The 21,770-nt window shown below is 51.7% G+C and overlaps 1 protein-coding gene across 1 annotated transcript; it reads left to right on the top strand.

The window, feature by feature from the left end:
• The first annotated feature begins 870 nt into the window (after positions 1–870).
• Positions 871–12,434, top strand: FCER2 (Fc fragment of IgE receptor II). Its single transcript, XM_037824496.1, has 12 exons — positions 871–991; positions 2,431–2,523; positions 3,159–3,933; positions 4,996–5,109; positions 5,417–5,470; positions 6,194–6,256; positions 6,470–6,532; positions 6,703–6,765; positions 6,857–6,946; positions 11,081–11,232; positions 11,377–11,483; positions 11,754–12,434. Exons 3-12 carry the CDS (start codon positions 3,912–3,914, stop codon positions 11,890–11,892), a joined length of 867 nt encoding a protein of 288 aa, XP_037680424.1. The 5' UTR covers positions 871–991; positions 2,431–2,523; positions 3,159–3,911; the 3' UTR covers positions 11,893–12,434.
• The last annotated feature ends 9,336 nt before the right edge of the window (positions 12,435–21,770 follow it).

The raw sequence follows: 21,770 nt of genomic DNA, 5'->3' as shown, positions 1-21,770 counted from the left end.
AAAAATGAGCAGTCTCACACCTCCAGAATCATTTGTTCAGCAGACATCCGCTGAGGCCGTCTCACCCCCAGTTTAGGAATGCGTGTGACAAGTGAGGCAGTTCACATTCCAGGGCCACTCCAGCCAAGCCCCTCCCAGCCACGGTGGGGGCAGGCATCCAGCCCCAGTAGACGGCCCAGCCCAGTCCTGACTGGGGGATGGAATGGGGGAGTTCAGGGATGGCGTCTGCCAGAGGGAGAAGTGGAGCAGCAAGCCTGGGGTGGAGATGCTGCCCATACAGGAGTGGGGACTTGTGAGAGTGGGGAGGAGGCTAAGGATCTGGGGACACATTTTAAGGAGGAATATTTGGGTGGGCTCTGCTATGTGTGAGCTCTGTGGCCTTGGGCAAGTTCCTTAACCTCTCTGTGCTTCAGATCCATATTGATAACAAAAGCATCTACTGCATAAGGGGGTTGTGAAAATTAAATGTGTGAGCGCATATGAGACACTAAGAACCATTTCCAGCACATTTTGCTGTTAAATTGTTACTTTGAAATTGTCAGTGTTTTACCTAAAGTTATCTTATGTAGTATCTCTCTCTCACCCTTTCTCTCTCTCTCTTGCTCTCTCTCTGTCCAACCTCCCCCTTTCCTTGCCCCAGTAACATGATTTAATGCCCAGTCACCTTGCTTGCAATCTGAACTCTAGCATTTACCATCTTCAGTGCTTTCAGACTGTGGCTTGGCATCCCTCACCCTCTGTTTGCTCACCTGAGAAATAAGATAAGAATAGTGTGGACTTTACAGGGTTGTTGGGGGGGGGTCAAAGGTGATGATGCGTGGAGTGCAATTATCTGGGTGGCAAGTCCCTAATTAGATCTGTGAAAATAAAAGCTGTCAAAGAGTCGACTTTCAGAAGAAAGTGTCTCTCCTATTTAGACTCTCCCCAACCACGATCTGCACCTCTCCAATCAGCCACGGCTAATCAGGACAGAGACAAACTCAAAACTCATGTGAGTGTAGGTGTTTGTGAATGTGTTGCCCATGTGTGTGACTGTGTGAATATGCATGTAAGTGTACAGGCACCTGTGTGTGTATGACTATGCCTCTGTGTGAATGTATGTGTGTGTGCACACAGTGACTTGTGGATATGTGCACATGTGTGTAACTATCTGAGTATGTGTGCACACTTGTGAGTGTGTGTGGCTGTGTCTGACAGTGAGTTGGGCACATGTGTGATTTGTCTTAGATGAGTGTGAATGTGTTTGCACATGTGTGTGCTTGTTTGTGGCTATATCTGAGTGTGTTTGTGTGAATGCATGTGCACATGTGTGGTTTTCTTGTTGAGTATACATGGTAATGTGTACACATGTATATCCGCAAATGGGTGTGTGAGAGTGTGCAAGTGAGTGTTGCACCATGTGTGGGTGTGAGTGTGTGAATGTATGCACATATATATCATTCTATCTGAATGTGAATATGTGAGCATGCACACCTGTATGTGTGACTGTGAGCATGTATGATTGTGTGTCCGCCTGTGTGATGGCTGTGTGAACATGCCTGATATGTCTGTGTGTTACTGTGTGTGCACATGCATATATGTCTTGTGTGAGGGTATCTGTGAGTGTGTGCAGGGGTGTGAATGTGTGCAGTGGGACTGCAGGTGTGTGCACATAAGCATGCAGGCATGCATGTGTGTGCACATGTATGCACACGTGCGACCTGGGTGGGTGGTACACAGGCATGTGTGGTTGTGCATGACTGCATGTGCATGTGACTGTGTCTCTGTGTTGGTATGCATGCACAAGTGTATAACTGTGTGTGGTTGTGTGCATGTTTGGCCGTATGTCTGCGTGTGAATGTTTGTACAAGAGTGATTGTATGTTGGGGTGGGGAGTGGACATCAAAGGCTTCTTGGAAGACACAGGACTCAGCTGAGCCTGGAGAAATGCACAGGAGGAGGACTACAGTCAGAGAAGGGAGGCAGCAAGGGTCTCAGTGTGGACAGAAGGAGTCCTGGTTAGGGGGAGTGAAAGCCGGCCAGCTCATGTGACCCAGCAGAGAAGATAAGTTTGGCGCTGGGGGTCGATAGTGGAGGCCACAAACAGGGATGAGACTTCCCAGGTTTAGAAAGTCGGCATGGCCACTGGCAACCTGCATGCTGGCATTTTGCCTAGGTCACCCACTGTGATGGTTAGGTTCATGTGTCATCTTGGCCAGGTGATGGTGCCACTTGTCTGGTCAAGCAAACACTGTCCTATCTGTTGCTGCGAGGACATTTCATGGACTTAAATCATCAGTACATTGACTGCATCTATGTAGATTACATCTGCAGTCGGCTAAGGGGAGAGTCTTCCGCAGTGAGAGACATTTAATCTAATCATTGGAAGACTTTTAAGGGGGAGGTGATGAGTTCATCAGTCAAAAGAGAGAACTTTCATGTCTACTTCAGCCACCAGCCTCTCCTCGGGAATTCATCAAAGATCTTCATCAGAGTGCCAGCTTGCAGCCTGCCCTATGGAATTTGGACTTGTGCATCCCCACAGTTGAGTGAGACACTTTTTTTAAAATCTCTTATTATTTAAGGATATCGCCTGTTGGTTGTTTCCCTATAGAACCCTGGCTAATACACCCACCAACCAGGGTGGGGGGAGGCATGTCGGGAGGTGGTTGTGCAGGCAGGCTTCATGGTCAAACCGCCTGGGTTTGAGTCCCAGTTCCTCCAATGTGGGACATAGAAAAATTACTTACCCTCTGGGTTCCTCAGTCCCATCGAGAGAGGCCTCGGGGTTGAGCCTCCTTGCTCCTCTGGCACCCTATCCCAGCAAGGGTTTAGGGATCACCTTCTGCCTGCCAGACTTCATCCAGCAGGGTCGATGCTGTCACTCGTCCCCAGTGTCACTAGTCCAGGAAGAAGTCAGGATTCAGACCCAGGTCTAGCCGGCTCAGGCTCCGGCATGTCCAGCTGGCTGCCCTTTCCCTGTCATGGTTGCAGGACTGTGACACCTCTGACTTCCTCCCAAGCAAGCAAAAGTCCCAGCTTGAGCTGCTGTTCATCAGAGCCTGGCCGTCCCCAGCCCCACGGCACCAAGGCTCAGGACAGGGAACAGTTTGCCCACAGTCACACAGCCTCACTCTGAGGCACATCTGACCCTGATGCTCATGCACTTTGGCACACAGGTGCTGCATGCACTCATTCCTAAAAGGACTTCAAGGTTGCCTGGGATGTGTTGGCTGAGAGCTGGGTGATGGAGTCTCTGCATTTCCCAGCAGGACCTGGCACAGAGGAGATGCCTGGTAATAATGTCAGATCTGAAAACCTACTGTGTGCAGCTCTGTGCTGAAAGCCTTATGTGCATTAATATCTCATTTGACCCCACCATGGCTCCATGAGTTGGGTACCATCATTTTCACTATTTTACAAAGGGGGAGGCTAAGGCTTGGAAAGGTTGAGTCCTGGCTAAGGTTGCACATAGAAACAAGAGCTGGCAATGATTTCAGGGCTTCCTATATGCCAGGTATTATCCACAGCACTTTACACAGTCATGCAAAGATCACTACCACACTAGGCAGGCTCAGAAAGGTTAAGCCATTTGCCAAGGTCACCCAGGCGTGCAATTATTGAGCACCTGCTGTATACTTTGGATGTGATGGGCCAGGGGCATCTCACCTCTGTTCTCAGGCCTGTGACCCTCCACACCTGCTGCCTCGCCCAGGTGGCTGCAACCAGTTGTGGGCTAAAAAAATTCAGCAAATGGTCACTGAGCTCCCCGGGTCCCAGATGCTGATCTCTGTCAGTAAATAGAACATGCTGTCTCACCTTAATCTCATTAGAACCCAGATTCCAGGTGGAGCTATAACTGTGCCCCTCGAGTGGACCATCTTGGCAGGTGGTGAGCACCCCTTCACCTGGAGAGTCCAAGCAGGACCACCATGGAGGAAAATCCCTACACAGGTGGGAAGATGCCTTGGTGCTGACACTGGCAGGAATAAGGGCCCAGAGCCCCTGACTTGTGCCCAGGAGAGGAGGGGGCTCCCAGCCCCTCTCTGGAAAGGAGGGTAAATTTCTAGGAAAGGCCCAGGATGGGGGGAGGTAAGCCTGGAATGGATGTCCTGGCCCGGGGCCAGGCAGGAGTGGGAAGCTGCAGGCCCCTCCCCGCTCTGACTCAACACTCTCCAGACCAAAAACGGCTCCAGCCGAGGCGCTAGGAGCCCGATGGCATCGGAGGCCAAGGGGACCAGGGACTCAGAACAAATGGAATCCAGCACGATGGGTCCCCAGAGCCAGGGTGAGGGGAGGGGGCCAGGGGCCCCAGGGGACCCCAAGGTAGAGCCTTGGTGGGGCGCCAGGTATTGGGTGTGAGACCTGGGGGAGGTGACAATCAAAGGGTGTCAGATAGGAGGGATGGACTGAGACCCCTGTCTGTGTTTGGGGAAGGGGCTTGGGGCAGGGACAAGCATCAGGATACAGCCTGAGGGTCTGGGTGTAGTGGTGAGGGTGGAGGTCGGAGGTGGGGGGGGGGACAGCCATCTGGAGATGAGGCTGGGGTACAGCATTTGGGGGGGTCAACTGAACCCACAAAAGGGAGGATGATCACAGGTGCCAAAAGTGAGAGCTGGGTGGGGGTGAGCCATCTGAGGAGGGGGCTCTAGGAGGAGGGTCTCAGCTGCTGGCCTTGGGCCTGTGTCTCTGGAAGTGACCTGGACCCAAGTCCCACCCAAGTATGGGCAGAGGGAGCAGTGGACAGTGAGTTTGACAGAAGGACAACGTCAGGGATGCACGGATGCGTAGACAAAAGTCAGAGGGACAGATGGGCACACTGTGGTCAGTCAGACAAGGGCACTGAGAGATAGCACATGCAGAGGAGGTTGGGGGTCCACTGAGAGCCTCTGCTTGGGTCCCCAGGAGAACCCCCGGGATACTGAGGCTCTGGGTGATGGTAAGAGGGACAGAGCTGGAGTCCAGCCTCAGCCTGAGCCCCTCATTGCTATCTCCCCTCCTCCTCCCCCTTTGCAGATGTTGCGAACTTTTCCAGGAAGCAACGCTGCAGGCAGGGGACGCAGCTCGTGCTGTTGGGGCTGGGGACCGCTGCGCTGTGGGCCGTGCTGCTAACCCTGCTTCTCCTGTGGCGTGAGGACACTCCCAGACCCATACGTCCCCCCAGACCTCTGGGTCCTCTCCTGTTCTCTCCCAGATCACCCTCCCCTTTGGACTCTGGAGAGCTAACACACCCCTTGAAGCCCCATTTCCCCATCGGGGCTCCCACCTTGACCCTGACACCTGCTAGAGCAGACCACCCCCCCTTCATTGCCCAGCATCCCTGCCTCTCATTCTTTCAGCACCTCCCGTGGGTTAGGTCCAAGGCCTCCACCCCAGCTGGCATGGGGGGGGCACCTGTCAAATTCTCCTTTCCCCTTCTCTACCTCTTCCTCCCCAGACTGGGACACTGCCAAGAACCTGAAACAGCTGGAGGAGACAGCCGCCAGGAACGGTATGAAGTGGCCAGGGGCGGGGGCCGAGCACCAGGCTCGGGCTCTGGTACTGCTCCTGCTACTGGCTGCTGTGGGATCTGTGGGAAGGGCTGCCCCTTTCTGGGCCTCAGTGTCCCCCTAGGAACTAAGGGTCAGCTTGTGTTACCCTCCCCCAGGGTGAAAACCCAAAGAGGCTTGGAGGGGAGAGCCCTGAGAAGTGCCTAGTAGCATGTTAATTTCTGTAGCTGGCTGGCCTTATGTAATCTCTCCAGGCCTCAGTTTCCTCCTCTGTCAAACGGGGAAAGTTTTAGTGCTATGAGATGGTAATGAGCCAAGACTTGTGAAGCACTTAGGACACTGCCTGGTGCCCAGTATGCTCTCCATATATGCCAGGTGCTTTTATCTTTAATGCTGGGGGTGGGGGTGGGGGAACGCATGGTCATTCTACCCTTACCTGTAGTTTTACAAGTCATCCCCCCTCCAAATTAAAAGCAAAAAGCAGTGGCCGTTGTGGTGCATTAAGTTTCTTGAGTCAAGTTAAGCAGGATTTCTCCTAGTTTCTAAATGTTCTGTGATTTCTTTCACGACAAAAAACATTTATAAATACAAACAAAAAGCTGTGGCCATTGGGACTGAGGGCAGGTCCTGGCCCCTGTGCTTGGAGCTGGGGTGAGGTTGGGGGTTGCTTCAAGGACCTGCCTTTCCAGTCCCTGAGGACACCTCTTCTCTCACACTGCCTCCAGTCTCTCAAGTTTCCAGGAACTTGGAAAGACACAAGAGTCAGCAGCTGGGCCAGGAATCCCAGGGTGAGCAGCCTCAGGTTGGGATCTGGAGTGGGGAGAAGGGGTGGGAGGTGGGGGGAATTGGGTGGTGCTTTAGACCTGCTGCCCCCAACCATGGACTGCAAAATGATCAGGCAGCCCTTTTCAGAGGCCAGTCTGAGGCCGAGGGGCTGGGGTGGGAGTTGGTAGGAGGCTCTCAGGACTTGCTTGCAGTTAAGTCCCCTCCCCTGCAAACAGCTGCCAAGATGGCGCAGAACATGGAGAAAATCCAAGTTGAACAGGAAACAATGAAATCCCAGGGTGAGAGACTGGCAGTGGTGGGGTTTGGGGGAGAGTGTCAGACTGACATGGGGTCAGAGTGCGGGGGCGGCAGCGTGTCCTGGCACCATGGAGGCCATGAGGCTGGGGGCCAGGCTCTGGAATGCTCTTTTGTGTGAACCATCCCTGAGACCAGTCCCCCACCCACCCAGACTCTGAACTCTCCTGGAACCTGGATGGACTTCGAGCTGATCTGACCAACTTCAAGTCCCTGAGTGAGGCTTGGGAGGGGATGGGGGGACTGACCTGGGATGGGCCCTGCAAATCCATCTCTCGGCACTGACCCATGTACCTCATTCACCCAAGGCTTGAACGAGAAGCGCACAGTTGTGGATTTATTGGAGAAACTCCAGGAGGATGTGGCGAAGCTGCGGATAGAGCTACAGGAGTTGAACGGTGCGTGCTTGCATGCGTGTGTGTGTGTGTGTGTGTGTGTGTGTGTGCGCGCGCGACACTGTGTGTTGGTATGTGGATATGGGTCTGTGGACCTCTGGGTGTGTTGGTATATGCACATGTGTGACAACATATGTGTGTGATGTGAGGCAGTCTGATGATAAATTTGTGTGACGTGGGTGTGATTGTAGGACACAAGGCTTGTGCATAGCTGGGTGTGCATGGAGTGCACAGTTGAAGTGCTTGTGGCAGTGTGGACTATGTGTTTATGTGTGTGTAAGTTTATGTGTGTGGCAGGACAGATAAGGGGCACACAGGAGCCCCCTTGCTGATTCCAGCTGCTTCCTTCCACCGGTTTGGGAGGTTTCCCACACTTTTTCCTCTGCCAGAGAAAAGCATTCCTGCGTTGACCATGGCTGGTTTCTCTTTTCTCTCCTGTCCTCTGCCCATCGCAGCTTCCTGGAGGGGCACCAGTAGTAGTCCCTCAGCCACAGCCCTCTGGAAGATGGTCTGACCCTGCTGGGGGCTGAAGAAGGGGACCTCTGCAGTGAGGGGTTGATGTGGCACTGCTGGCATCTTCCCCAGGGGTGGTAAGGTGGAGGCAGGTGCACCCAGGGGCCAGCAGGCTGCACAAAGAAAGGGAAGACTGTGCCTTTAACCTGGAGCAGGAACCTGGGTTATACAGCTTTTCTGTGGCTTCTTGCACGTCCCACAGTCCTGCCCCTTGGTTTCTGGTCTTCCTCCTCTGGGAAGCCCCAACTTCCCCAATTAGGTAAGAGAAGAGGAAGGATCTCTGCTTGGTGTGAAGGAGTCCTGTCCCCTGGGACGGGACATGGTGCAGACTCGGGAATCCCAGCGAGAAACCCCGTTGTATTCACTCTGGGGAGTTGGTGGGTCTGAATCAGGCTCACTTCCAACAATTCACCTCCCACTTCCTACCCAGACTCTGAGGTCCCCTCAAATTTGGTCCCGTGGCCAGAGGGTCCAGCTCTAGGGCTCTCTTCATGACCATGTGACACACACACAGAGCACCATACCCAAAGTTTTCCTTAAGGGGCCAGAGTTGTTCTCTTCCCATTTTCATGTTGCTCCTCCAAGGGTCATGTACTGTTTACTGTCTCATGTGCCAGAATCACCTCCAGCTCTGTTCTCCTGAGAGGTTCTCAAACTGCTGTGGACTCCAGAAATCCAACAGAAGCTATGGAATCCTCCCCAGATGTTACTATACAAAAATCTATTTAAAATCAATAGAAAGTCAGTGCTGTAATGGTGGATTTAATCTCCCACCTGGTAGTGTTGGTGATGGTGACAGTGCCTGAAAGCTTCTTTCATGTGGTGGAAGGGGAGAAAGAGACCAAGATGGCACCACGTAGAAGGCATGGGGACCCAAGACTCCATCGCTCTTGTCCCTGGCCTTTCAGCTGGAAGAAAATAATCTTAATTTCCCAGAAAGTGGCAGGAGGTGTTGGTGTTGAGGCACTGGCAGCGATGATGGCCAGAGCTCTTACTGGAGCAGTCTGTGGAGGTGGTACATGGGGAAAGTCATGGTGGTCATGGCCACATTGTTGTCTTATGTTGCTGTTGGCTCTGGTGGTTAAGACATGGTTGGTATAGTATTGGTGATGAGGATGCGTTGTTGGAAAGAGTGGGTGCCTGTGATGATGATGATGGTGATAAAGATGTTTCTGCCAATGGTGGCATTCATGGTGATAATGGTTGCTGGCCATGCAATGTTTGTGGTGATGGTGTTGCCAGTTGAGGTGCTGCTTGCTATGGAGGTGTCTGTGGTGATGGCATTGGCAACAGAGGTACTGCTGATCATGGATGTTTGTGGAAATGGTGTTTGTGGTTGAGGGGCTGCCAGTCATGAGGTGTCTGTAGTGATGGTATTGGCAGTTAAAGTGTTGCTGGTTGTGAGGTGTTGGTGATGATTGTTTTGGTGATTGAGGTGTTGCTAGCCATGGATGTGTCTGTGATGATGGTCTTGGTGGTTGAGGTGTTCCTTGGTGCAGAGGCACTTGTGGTGATGGTGTTAGGTTCTGAGGTGTTGCTGAATGTGAGGTGTTTGTAGCAATAGTGTTGGTGGTTGGGGTACTTGCTAGCTCACCATATAGTGTTTGTGGAGATGGTATTGGTGGTGGAGGTGTTGCCTGCCATGATGTCTATGGTGACTGTGTTGGTGATTGAGGTATTTGTGGTGGGTTGGTGGTTGAGGTGGTGCTAACTGTGGATGTGTCTGTAGAGATGGTGTTTGTGATTGAAGGGCTGCTGGCCATGAGGTATCTGTGGTGGTAGTGGTGGTTGAGGTGCTGCTGATCATACAGTGTTTGTGGAGATGGTGTTGGTGGTTGATGTGCTGCCGGCTGTGAGGTGTTTCTGATAAAAGTGTTGCCTGTGAAAGGCTGCTAGCTGTTGAGGTGTTTGTGGAGACAGTGTTGACAGTGGAGGTGCTGCTACCCATGAGGTGTCTAGGGAGATTGTGTGGCAGTTGAAGAACTTCTGGCCACAAGGTATTTGTGGTGATAAAGTTGGCAGTTGAGGTACTGCTGTCATGAGGTGTCTGTGGAGATGGTGGTGGTGGTTGAGGTACTGCTGATATGAAGTGTCTGTGGTGGTGGTGGTTGTTGAGGTGCCACTGGTCATGCAGTGTTTGTGGAGATGGCGTTTGGCGGTTGATGCACTGCTGGCCATGAGGTGTTTCTGATAACGATGTTGGCTGTTGAAGGGCTGCTGGCTATGAGGTATTTGTGGAGATGGTTGTTTAGGTATGCTAAAGCTGCCAGAATACAATATACCAGAAATGGATTGGCTTTTTCAATGGAAATGTATTAGGTTACAAATTTACAGTTCTAAGGCCATGAAAATGTCCAAATTAAGGCATCCAGAGGGGAATACCTTCTCTGAGTAAAGGCTGCTAGCATCTGGGGGGTTCCTCTGTTTCATGGAACAGGCTCCAAGTGCAACACGTGCCCCGAGAATTGGGTCAACTTTCAGAGGAAGTGCTACTCCTTTGGGGAGGGTGCCAATATCTACTGGTCCTTCTCTCCTGGCTTCTGGTTTCAGAATGACTCTCTCTCTCTCCAAAATGTCTCTGAGTGGTTTTTCTCTAAGTGTCTCTGAGCTCTCTACAAAATATCTCTGCCTTTTATCTTCTCATAGAGGACTCCAGCAAGAGTATTAAGACTCACCTTGAATGGGTAAGGTCACATTTCCATGGAAACAATCTAATCAAAAGGTCCCATCCACAATAGGTCTGCCCCCACAAGAATGGATTAAGAGAACATGGTCTATCACGGGGTATATAACAGATACAAACCAGCATAATGGCCTTGGCAGTGGAGATGCTCCTGGCCATGAGGTGTCTGTGGAGATGGTGTTGGTAGTTAAGGTGTTGTTGGAGTGAGGTGTCTGTGGAGATGGTGTTGGTAGTTAAGGTGTTGTTGGAGTGAGGTGTCTGTGGAGGCAGTGTTGGAGGTGGAGGCTGGCCATGAGGTGTTCATGGTGAAGCTGTTGGTGGTGGAGGTGCTGCTGAGTGAGGGATGACTGTGGAGATGGTGTTGGCAATTGAAGGGCTGCTGGCCATGAGATGTATGTGGTGGTGGTGATGGTTGAGGTGCTGCTGGGCCATGATGTGTTCCTGATAATGGTGTTGACTGTTGAGGGGCTGCTAGCTGTGAGGAGTTTGTGGAGACGGTGCTGACAGCGGAGGTGCTGCTGTCCATGAGTGCCTGTGGTTATGGTGTTGGTAGTTGAGGTGTTCCTTACCATGGAGGTGTCTGTGCAGATGGTGTCAGTTGAGGCACTGCTGGCCATGAGAAGTTTGTGATAGTGGTGTTGGCAGTGGGCATGTGTAGAGATGGTGCTGGAGGTGGAAGCTGGCCATGAGGTGTTCATGGTGATCGTGTTGGTGGTGGAGGTGCTACTGGCCATGGAGCTGGTGCCATGTGTCAGCCTCAGAGTACCAGGGAAGAAGCAGCTTGTGTGACCCTCTGTTAGGCTGTGGGATGAGTCTGCTTACAGCCTGAGCCCCAGGAGAGACTCCAGGAGAGATGCTGCCACCCACTCGGGCCACTCTGGCCACTCTGCCCACTGTGGTGCCCACCACAGCTGCCCCCCTGAGCCTCTCCTCCACCCCAGGCTCCAAGTGCACCACGTGCCCCGAGAATTGGGTCAACTTTCAGAAGAAGTGCTACTACTTTGGGGAGGGTGCCAAGACCTGGATCGAGGCCCGGTATACTTGCGAAGACCTTCAAGGGCGCCTGGTCAGCATCCACAGCTTGGAAGAGCAGGTGGGCCTGCGGGTCTGCAGAGGAGGTGGTGCGTGGTGAGGGTTGGGGAACAGCTGGATCCACACTCCAACCTCCTTTGTGGGGGGTGGAGAAGGAAGGACCTGGGTGCATCTCCCCCATCCTCCTGCCCTGTCCTGCCCCCAGGCCTTCCTGACCAAACACGCCGACATGAAGGGCTCCTGGATTGGCCTTCGGGACCTGAACGTGGAAGGGGAGTTTATCTGGATGGACGGGAGTCCTGTGGACTATAGGTAAGGAGGGGGAGATGCAGAGGAGGAGGGCCAGGCTAGCACTCAGAGAAGGGGAGGTAATTTGGGTATAGGGGCTCCAGGGAAACTTCTGGAATGCAATTGTGGAGATTTGGGGTTGAGAGTACAGGGAAGGACCCTAGAGGGGAATCTCTAGGCTGCAGTTGGGGTCAGAAAACAAGGATGGGTGGGGAGGGCCCAGGCTGCAGGGAATGGGACCGGTGGAGTCTCCTTGCCCTCCCCTGTCCCCTAACCTGGACTCTTTTGCTCCAGCAACTGGCAGCTGGGGGAACCCAACAACCAAGCCCAGGGCGAGGACTGTGTGATGATGCTGGGCTCCGGGAAGTGGAACGATGCCTTCTGCCGCAGCAAGCAGGACGGCTGGGTGTGCGATCAGCTGGTCACATGCTGAGAACCCGCTGCCTCAGCTTCCCCGTGGCCCTGGGACCTGTTCCCATCAGCTTCCTGCCATCCCCAAGTGCACCTACCCCTGCCCCCCCCACATTGCTCCCCCATCACCCCTTCCTATGAGAACAGCCAGGACCAGAGTGGGACACAGAGGACCCCTGACAAGGACAGAAGGGTCCTGGTGACATTTACTCTGGCCCAAACTGGTACCCCGGGAAGACCAAGGCAGCTAGCCTAGCACCCCCCCTCCTGCTGATGCCCTAGGTGGCTTGTCCCTTGCTGCCCAGCCGGCCTTCGTCACCACCTCCCTGCCTCCAAGTGCTCTGAATTCCCTGAAGGCTCGCAGCCCCCACCCCACTTCCTGCCAGCGGGGACACCCACCCCTCACCCCAGACCATGTCTCGGACCTCAGCATGCTTCCTCTAAGCCCCCCCCCCCACCTCCTCCCTCCCCAGATGCAGCTCCTCAGCATCAGAAGGCGGAGACCCCAGGCTCAGGCAGTGAGGCCCCCCACCCTTCTGTATCAATAAAATGGGGTGATGCTGACAAGCTCTCACAGTCCGGTCTCCTCAGGGGCCTGAAGCATGGGAGCTGGGAATTCCAGAGCTTGGTCCTGAGTACAGGGGCACCGGAAGTGGGATTTGTACCCTCCCCATGTTTTTTTCCTACTTCATGCAGAGAAACATTTACTAGCCTGTAGACTAAGATGCTAGAGGCCACACTCCTGGGCCCCCTGGGACTTTTACAGGGTAAGGGAGTGGCCCGCTCTGAACTTAGCTCCCCATTCTGCAAATGCTGAGCTCACAGGGCTGCCCGGGGGAAGGCCCCGACATGATAGGGCCTGGTGGTACACAGAAGGTGCTCACTAAGTGCTGGCTGCCCAGAGGTGGAGCAGCATCTGGGAAGATGCCCTGGTCATCGGTGGCCCCTGCTCAGGGTCAGTGCCTTGGCTTGGCCAAGGGCAGCCTCTGCATCCGAAGCCGAGGGAGGGACGTGGGGCAGGAGGGCTTCTCGCCTGCACCCCCTCTTCCAGGCCTGGAAAGGGAGAAGCCAGCCATGCTTACAGGCCCACCCAAGAGGGAAGAATCCATGAGGAGGAAAGACCAAGGGACCCAGCAGCAGCTGACGCTGGAAGGTGACAGGGCGGGGCATGGACAGAGCTGGGGCACGAGTCAGAGCTAGTCACTTCTCTCTTCCAGCTGCTCATTCCCAGATTCACTTCTCCCCCAGACTCTTCCTGGGGCTCCAGGCCAGCATCTGCCTGCACTACCTTCCCTGTCCAGTAGGGGCACTCGAGCTCCATCCCCCCAGTTACTCAGGCCAACAACAGGGCTGTTCCTTGCCTCCTCTCTCACCGCCACTTCCAAATCCCTAAGAAAATGGGCTCTCCCATCAAAACACACTCAGAATCTGCCCACTCCTCACCCGCTCCTTCCAGCACCTTGCTCCAGGCCCCCATTATCCTCACCTGGAGTGTTCAGCCACCTCCACCCTGAGCTCTCTTTCTCATCACTCCTCTGCTCCTAAACCTTCCAAAGGGTTGTTTCCTGCTCAGAACAAAAGCCAAAGCCTGGTAGGTCCCTCCCACCTGTCTTACCTTCTCAACTTCATCTCCTCCCTCTCTCCCACCCCCACCATCCTCTTCACTATTCCTTGAACTTGCAGACTTGCTCCCTCCCCAGGTCTCCTGCACTCACTTTTCCTCCTGCCTAGAACACTGCCGCCCAGTCCCCCAGCCCATCTCTCTGGTTCGCTCCTTCAGGTCTTTGTTCAACCGTCTCCTTCCTGGTGAGGCCTATCCTGAGTGCCCCCCCCTCCCCAAAAAATCATCCACCATTTTAAATTACACCCCTGACTCCCAATCCCCCTCACCCCACTCTCCTTTCTCTCCAGGTTCCTTCTAATAGGTCATTTACCAATTTGCTTGCTGCCTGTCTTCCCCACTTAGAATGTGTGCTTCCGGAAAGCGTGTGTATTCTGTCCTCAGCTGTGTTCCCTGGCACATGGTAGGCTCTCAAGCATTGTTAAATTAATCAGTCTGCAGGATGACGGGCAAATGACCTCCACTCTCCCAATCTGCTTTCTGCTCTGTGAAATGAGCTGATGCTGCCAGCCTGGTGCCTCGTCCGTCCTCCCATCCATGCACCAAGAGCTTCCGTGGATACCTGCCTTGCAGCCTGTGGGGACGCAGGGCTCAGGCTCTTCCTTCCTGATGGGGAATAAGGGCCCACAGCAAGTAGCAGCCTGCGTGACTGGGAGTGAAGCTAAAGGTCATCAGAAGGGAAGAATGCGTGTATAGATGGTATCATAAACAAAGCACTGAAACTCCCTTCCCCTCATCCCTGTTGATAAACCTCCAGACCCATGTCAAGGGATTCTACTGAAACTCTGTTATCACACCCTATGGAATGTCTTTGTCCTAAACCCTTATAAACCACCCTTGTGGAGCACTGACTTCCATTTTCCAGCTGACAGCCACCAAGAATATTCTACTATTCATAACTCCTAATAAACCCATGTCTGACTCTATGCCTAGCATGTTCTTTGGGCTTAGGGCTGCCTTGACCCAAGCCCTTCAAGAGCTGGGTTGGAACACAGCCCAAAACATTCTAAGTCAGAGCTGTATGACCGGAACCTGCCTGACCACAGCCTCCTTCCTGTCCTCTCCCATCTCTGTCCCAAACTGGGACCCAATCCCACAATCCCACAGCTTGTTCCACAAGCCCCCCACAAGCCCCCTACCTCATTCTCCGCAGGGGAAAACCACCCTGGGCCCCCTACTCCCAGCTTATAAGTTCTCCTGCATCCCCTCCCTCAAGGACCAGCCTGTGTCCTCGCCTCCCTCACTCATTTTTCTGGCACCCTCTCACTGCCAGGCCACTGAACAGAGCTGGCTGGGCCATTCTAGCCTCCTTCCTCTGCCCGTAATCTGGCCCCTACCCCATCAAGCCCAGGAAACTACTATCACCAGGGTCCCCAAGGACCTCGGGCAGCTAAGCCCTAGACTCCTGCAGTTCCTGTGGAAACCTGGCTTCCCAGGCACCACTCACTCTGGTTCTCCCACCTCCTCCTTCCCCAGGGGTCCAGCCCCTCACACTGAGCCACCTCCTCCAGGCCACCAGTTTCCAGCTCTGCAGTGACCCCCAGACCTCCCTCCTGAACTTCAGACCCCCAAGTACCAAGACCTGTGCACCTGGTGGCCTCCGAGTCACTGTCTGTCATGGCCCAAGAGGACTTTTGTAGCCTAAGGACTAAAGAAAGCACCGGACACGTTCTGAGACATGAGCTTTTATTATAGGGCTTACCTGCAGGGTGGGGAAGTCAAGCCATGTTGCCCTGAAATCAGGAGCTTCTCTGAATGGGTTCAGGAGCTGCTCTGAATGGCAGTCAGTTCAGAGCACAATGTGGAAATAGTCTGCACTTTGGGGGGCTGAATAAGCTGGTTATAAGGGCTCAATGTTCCAACAGGTATGAGAGCATAAGGCAGGGAGCGGGGACATGCAATGTAGGGAGGGGTTGATTGTAATCAACAAGGAGGAGGGGAGGATTATAGAGATAACAGTATCTCAAGGAGTCTCAGGGAGGAGGTAGTTTCCAGTATAGATTATAGCTTAGCATCTGATAGTACAAGGAGAATAGGTCAAACCTCAGCTCTCCTAGGTCAAGCAAACTGCTGTGTGAAGTTTTCAAGACACTTGGGGGCCAGGGACTCCCGCACTGCCCCTCACCCCAGATTCAGTCTGTCACCCTGATCACCCCCTCTCCCAGCTCCCCTCCCCTCTTCCCTCTCTCAACCCTGCCTTTTATTCCCTGGCTACTTCTTTACGGCCTGAGCTATGCTACACCCTCTGCTATACCTGGTGGGGGCTCAATGTTTCCATTTGCCCTGTTGAGGTGAGCTTCTCAGTGTGCTGAAGCCCACCCCAGTTCAGCCCTTGTGCTGGGATGACCATGCCCATGTGTCCCTGGTCTCCAGGTCCATGCCACCCACCCCATGCAGGTGGACTGAGCATCCTAAACAGCAAATCAAAAAGTTATACCCACTCCACACTTAATGCCTTTTTACTCCTAAGCAGGGAGGGGGACCCAGCTGAAAGTACCTGCAGTTCCTTTGCAAAAGAGACTTACTTGTTCAGGCCCCAGGGGCAAAGGGAGCAGGGAAGATTTGAACAAGTTTCCCAAGAAAAGCCTAGAAGGACTTACCCTGGGGAGGAGGGGCAGTGGTGGGGTAGGGGGTAGAGGGGCAAAAGGGAAAGGAAGTTTCCCTGATATATAATATTTTAATTTTTTTAACAAAGCAAATTGTTCATGTACCCATTGTGCATTTTAAAAATTAATTTTAAAACATCTAAAGCTTCCAGATGAATCTGATGTGTTCCTTCCCCTTGGAGAACCAGGTCGGCAAGGATGGTCTCTGGATCATCCAGCCACTCCAGGGAACTTGTTAGAAATGCAGATTCTCAAGCCCATTCCAGATATGCAGACTCTGAAACCCTGAGGGTGGGGGCAGCCACCTGAGCCTATCCAAGAGAGCAAGCCCTCCAGGTGATGCCACCCAAGTATAGGAACCAATGCCCAACAGCACTGCTTTGCAAATGCAAATATACCAGGATCATCTGGGGACCTTGCTAAAATGCAGACTCCAATGGTAGGTCTAGGTGGGCCCAGGATTCTGCATTTCTGACAAGCTCCCAGGTGATGTTGGCACTGCTTGTGCTTGGATCCCCAATTGGGGTTGCAAGATGTAAGAAAAGGTTAAGTGTAGCTTTCACATAAAGGCAACGTGGAGTAGGGAAAATGGAAACCAAACAAGACTGGCCCAAATGGGCTCCTTGGTTAAAGGGAAGGAGAGAGTCCCTGACATAAGCCCAGAGTTGGTGCCAGCTATAATCAAAGGCGGGAGCTCTCAGTGGGAAATTTAAATTGCATGAGCTCTCTCAGATAGGTTATACAATTTAAAATCCCAAAGGCGGACTAGTTAGCTCTCAGATAGGCTGTACGCTCTGGAGTATCCAGCCTGGAGAAACAGGGAAGGGACTTGCGTCTTAGACTTAGGATATAAAATGTTGCTATGGTCTATTGTTTGGCTCGCCTGCCACGTTTCTGGCTGTGCGTCGGTTTTTGCAAGACTGTGAACAAATTCTTTTCTCCTCCACAACTGGGTGAGCGTTTTTAGGTATAATGCTTGTTTCTAACAACTTGAGGGCTCATATGGGATCCGAAGCATCGAAGGGGACCCCCGGGATGGAAGAAGGGAAGGTGCGCCCTGCTGTTTGAGTGTTCTTGGACTCTGTCGTTGAGGGCCTGCCTCTGACTGCTGGTGAGACCCAAGATCAGTTGCTTAGGTCTGCTGATTATGGACAAGAAAAGGGGAAGGAAAAATGTGCCTCACAGCAGCCAGGTAACTCTATGCATAGACCAAGGTAAGAAAAAAAAAACTATTAAGTATTGCCTTGGTGGGTGGGACATTCTGATGAGTCTGAGGCTGATCCTAAGGGAAAGACGCCCAGACAAGACACAGAATGGGGAATAGAGGCAGTTGGCCGCCTAAGAATAAAGGGAAGGGGGTACCTTTAGGATCCCCCAGGAACAGTCCTCTAAATAGTCCATTGGGGAACGTGTTGAAACATTGGGCTGAAAGTGATCGGACCAAGGGAAAGAATAAAAGAAAAATGGTCAAATATTGTTGTTATGTTTAGACAAAAGAAAGCATTTTGCCACCCGATGTATTCTGCCCAAAATACAGGGCAGATAAGGGTTGGCTCTGCGCCGATCTCATGCCTTATGTTAATGAAAAGAAACCTTTCTCCAAGGAGGAATCTATGACATGTGCTGACTGCAGGGAAAGGGGACCAGTTTTTATCCCATAAAAGTTAAAACCCCAGAATCTTCTGGAATTAAAACCTGGGATAAGCATTCACCCACCTTATGTTTCCACTCCCCCACTGGAGCAGGAACCGTTGAAGCCTGGGGATTTGGTGGGACTAGTCCATGCCCCCGGGGCAATCAGAGAGCTGGTCAGTGCCAGCTGCTCCACTGGTTACAACCCACGACCAGTTAAGAAAAGAACTAAAACAGTGTAAGAGGGATATCCAAAAGTTTCCATTTCCGGAGGCTCCTAAGAAAAGGAGGGTAAGAATCATTAATGGAAGACCCAGCGGGGCTAGCCAAACAATGAAATCAATTCTTAGGCCCCAGTTTATATACCTGGTCTGAACTTACATCTGTACTAAATATCCCCTTTATGGTAGAAGAAAGGGGAACAACAAAGAGGTTGGCTAAGAGAGAAAGGGAGAGGCAGCATCCACCCGGAATAAAACTGGCCGTACCCAAATCCCCAGCAAAGCCGTGGAGGTTGAGGTCTGGAGGCAAGAGGTCTGAGGCTGGGAGAGGGGAGTGGCCCACATGCATGGAAAGGGCAAGTCTGCCCGGGAGGTTGAGGGTGTGCCTTCCACCTCAGTGCTCTGGAAGAGTTTTGCCACCCCAAGCCCCAAAGAGGATGGAGCATATTCCCAGGGAATTGGGGAGAACCTGGCCACCACCCCACTGTTCAGAGAGGGTAGAGGCAGACTGTGGGTGGCACCCCGATGTTTGAGGAGGGTGAGGCCGAAAAGGTGGTCTCCCCAACATGTGGATATGTTGGAGTACTCACCCCAGCATTTGGAGAGAAAAGGGCTGCCATGAAAGCCTTTGGAAAGGGTTGGACTCCAGCTCTCTCAATCCTCAAGGACACAACATTGTTCTACTAATTGACTCTCAGACTTCGAAACCTAATGGAGTTTGCCCTGCGGGTTTTAGGAATTGTTTTGTCCCTTAAACCCTGTTTTCCTTTCAGTTTACCTGCAAAGGTTAAGAGATCAGCTGAGAAAACACTCAGGAATGGATCCTAATGATCCTGTGGCCCGGGGAATGCTAAAGGTCAGCATATAAAGGGATTTTGGCCTAATATTCAGAAAAGATCCAGAAAATGGACAAATGGCTGGATAAGCCATTGGAGGAGTTATTAAGAGGGTCTACAAGGTAGGGAGGAAACAGAGGCGAGACAGAGAAGTGGTCAGGGCCAGTTGAAAAGAAAGAAGGGGGATTTGTAGCATGGAGTATTGGGAGGGAAGAGGGGGGTGGATCAAATCTTGTGCTTGCATAATACCTTACGTTCAGCCTAAATATGAAATTACTTATATTGGTTGTAATGTTCCATGTTCAAAGTGTAAAAAGTTCCATCAAATTGATTGTAAATGTAATTGAGGGCTTAGAATCCCAAAACATGCAGCTCGATGCCTGTCAGGTAATTAATGGTGGGAATTTAAAACATCAGCAACAATTGAGGGAGGAACATTAAGTATTTATGTGTGCAAACTGTCCAGGTAGAGAGCAAGATTGTTGGGGGCGGGGGTGAACATTTGGGAGTATAACATGAGTCACCTGACCCATGTTACTCTTGGAATGCTGTTTGGTGGACAACACAGTATAAGGGATGGGTCTCACCCATGTTGGAGGGAAAACCATTAAGGGAAACTTGGCTGGACTCCAACTCTCCAGTTCAAAATGATCCCAAGGTCATTAGAGTACTTGAGGCCAGAAACTTAAAGCAGACCATAGAAAAAGAGGCAGGTTACAGAGATACAAATGCCTGGGTAGAATGGGTCAAGTACACCATCCAGAGTCTAAACACAAGCAACTGTTATGCTTGTGCATAGCACAAGGCCGACCCACTGCACAGATTGTGCCTTTCCCCTTGGGTATGGAAAAGCATGAAAAGGAGTTTAAGTGTATAATACTCCTCTTTCAAAACGCTACTCCGGGTGAAAGTTATAGTACCTTGTCCTCCCTTTTCCCTCCAGTCCAGAAGGGAATTGTCAAGGCCATACCAGCTTCTCACCTTGGTCCCAGAAACCACTCTCCCTGTCTCTCCAGATGGGAAGAAGGGCTGCAGGATCTTGAAACCATGGCCTTGTGTACACGAGTGCAGAACATGAGTAAGGATATTCCTGGCAACTTCTCCAGCCTAACTATACCCCGAGCAGACCTCTGGTGGTACTACAGGAAGGGCATCCTCTGGCCAACACTACCTGAAAAGTGGGGAGGAACTTGCACTCTGGTTCAACTGGCTATCCCATTCACCCTGGCATTTGAAAGTAAAGAAAAAGTACCAACCCAAGGCAAAAGAGATAATAGAAATGTACCTGGTTCCTTTGATGAAAGAATTTATTTAGATATATAGGGGTTCCCTGGGGAGTTCCAAACGAATTTAAAGCTAGAAGTCAAGTGGCTGCAGGATTTGAATCGTTCTTATTCTGGTGGGTCACCATCAATAAAAATGTGGATTGGATCAATTATATCTATTATAATCAGCAAAGATTTATCAACCATACCAGGGATGCCATTAAGGGAATAGCAGAATAGTTAGATGCCACTAGCCGAATGGCATGGGAAAACAGAATGACCCTGGACATGATGTCAGCTGAAAAGGGAGGTGTCTGTGTTATGATGGGGGGAAGTTGTTGCATGTCCATCCCCAATAATACGGCACCTAATGGAACTGTTACCAAGACTTTACAAGGCTTAACAGCCTTATCTCAGGAACTAGTAAAAAATTCTGACATTAACAACCCACTCACAGGGTGGTTGGAAAATTGGTTCCGGAAATGGAAAGGAATTGCAACGTCTGTTTTAACTTCCCTTATCATTTCAGCATGAGTGTTCACAGCGGTTGGGTGTTACATTATTCCGTGCACCCAGGGGTTAGTTCAGAGATTCATCAAAAATGCCCTAACCAAGAATATCAGCAGAACAATCTATACACCCTTTAAGGAGAAAGATCCCTATGATGAGGAATGTGAAAAAGCTGCTAGCAAATTTGAGAAACTAGAATGTGAAAACTAAAAAGTTTAAAAAGAAAGAGGGGGGAATCTGTAAGAAAGGGTTAAGTTTAGCTTTCACATAAAGGCAATGTGGAGTAGCGAAAATGGAAACACGACTGGCTCAGATGGGCTCCACCGCTAAAGGGAAGGAGAGAGGTCCTGACATAAGCCCAGAGTTGATGCTAGCTATAATCAAAGGCAGGAACTCTCGGCGGGAAATTTAAGCTGGATGAGCTCTCTCGGATAGGCTGTACAATTTAAAATCCCAAAGGCAGACTAGTTAGCTCTCTCAGATAGGTTGTACCCTCTGGAGTATCCAGCCAATGGAGAAACAGGGGAGGGACTTGAGTCTTAGACTTAGCATATAAAATGTTCCTATGTTTAGACTTAGGATATAAAATGTTGCTATGTTCTATTGTTCCGCCTGCCTGCCAGGTTTCTGGCTGTGCATCCTTCTTGCAAGATCGTGAATAAATTCTTTTTTCTCCACAACCAGGAGAGCGTTTTTAGGTATAATGCTTCTTTCCAACACAAGAGTCTAAAGCAGGAGTCAGCAAACCACCACCTGGCTCCTGTTGCACTGGAAGGAGCCACATGGCTCCTTTATGTACAGTCTACAGCTGCTTTGCTGGAGGAGTCAGACCCAGACCCTCTGGCCTGAACTATTTACTATCTGGTCATTTACAGAAAGGATGCCAACCTCTGGTCTAAGGATTCTCTCAGCCTTATCACCCCACCCCCACCTCTCCAGCCTGCAGATGGGCTTTCAATTGTGATTCCAGAATGTGCCAGCTTTGCCCCACCCCAGCCACACCAGTACATCTTTCTGCCCGGTTTGCCTCCCCACTGCACCTGGCTATCTGAAAGCCCCAGCTGGGCCAGACCCCACCCCATCCCCACCTCCCCTCAACACTGTCAACACATTTGGGCCTCCGCATCCCTCACCAACCTGGGGCAAGGATCTGGGTCAAGGTGTTAAAAGACTTCCTGAAGCCCCCACACAAGACACAAGACACATCTG

The sequence above is a fragment of the Choloepus didactylus genome (genome assembly GCF_015220235.1).
Source record: "Choloepus didactylus isolate mChoDid1 chromosome 25 unlocalized genomic scaffold, mChoDid1.pri SUPER_25_unloc2, whole genome shotgun sequence".
NCBI classification, from domain to species: domain Eukaryota; kingdom Metazoa; phylum Chordata; class Mammalia; order Pilosa; family Megalonychidae; genus Choloepus; species Choloepus didactylus.
Note: the sequence above shows the minus strand (reverse complement) of the source record. Positions and strands in the feature narration are given on the sequence as shown.

Bases quoted from the DNA above. Each gene is read 5' to 3' on its own strand.
- FCER2 (XM_037824496.1), top strand. From the start codon at position 3,912: ATGGAGGAAAATCCCTACACAG. The intron at 3,934-4,995 runs GTGGGAAGATGC...CCCCCTTTGCAG, and splicing joins GGAGGAAAATCCCTACACAG to ATGTTGCGAACTTTTCCAGG. The intron at 11,484-11,753 runs GTAAGGAGGGGG...CTTTTGCTCCAG, and splicing joins GGGAGTCCTGTGGACTATAG to CAACTGGCAGCTGGGGGAAC.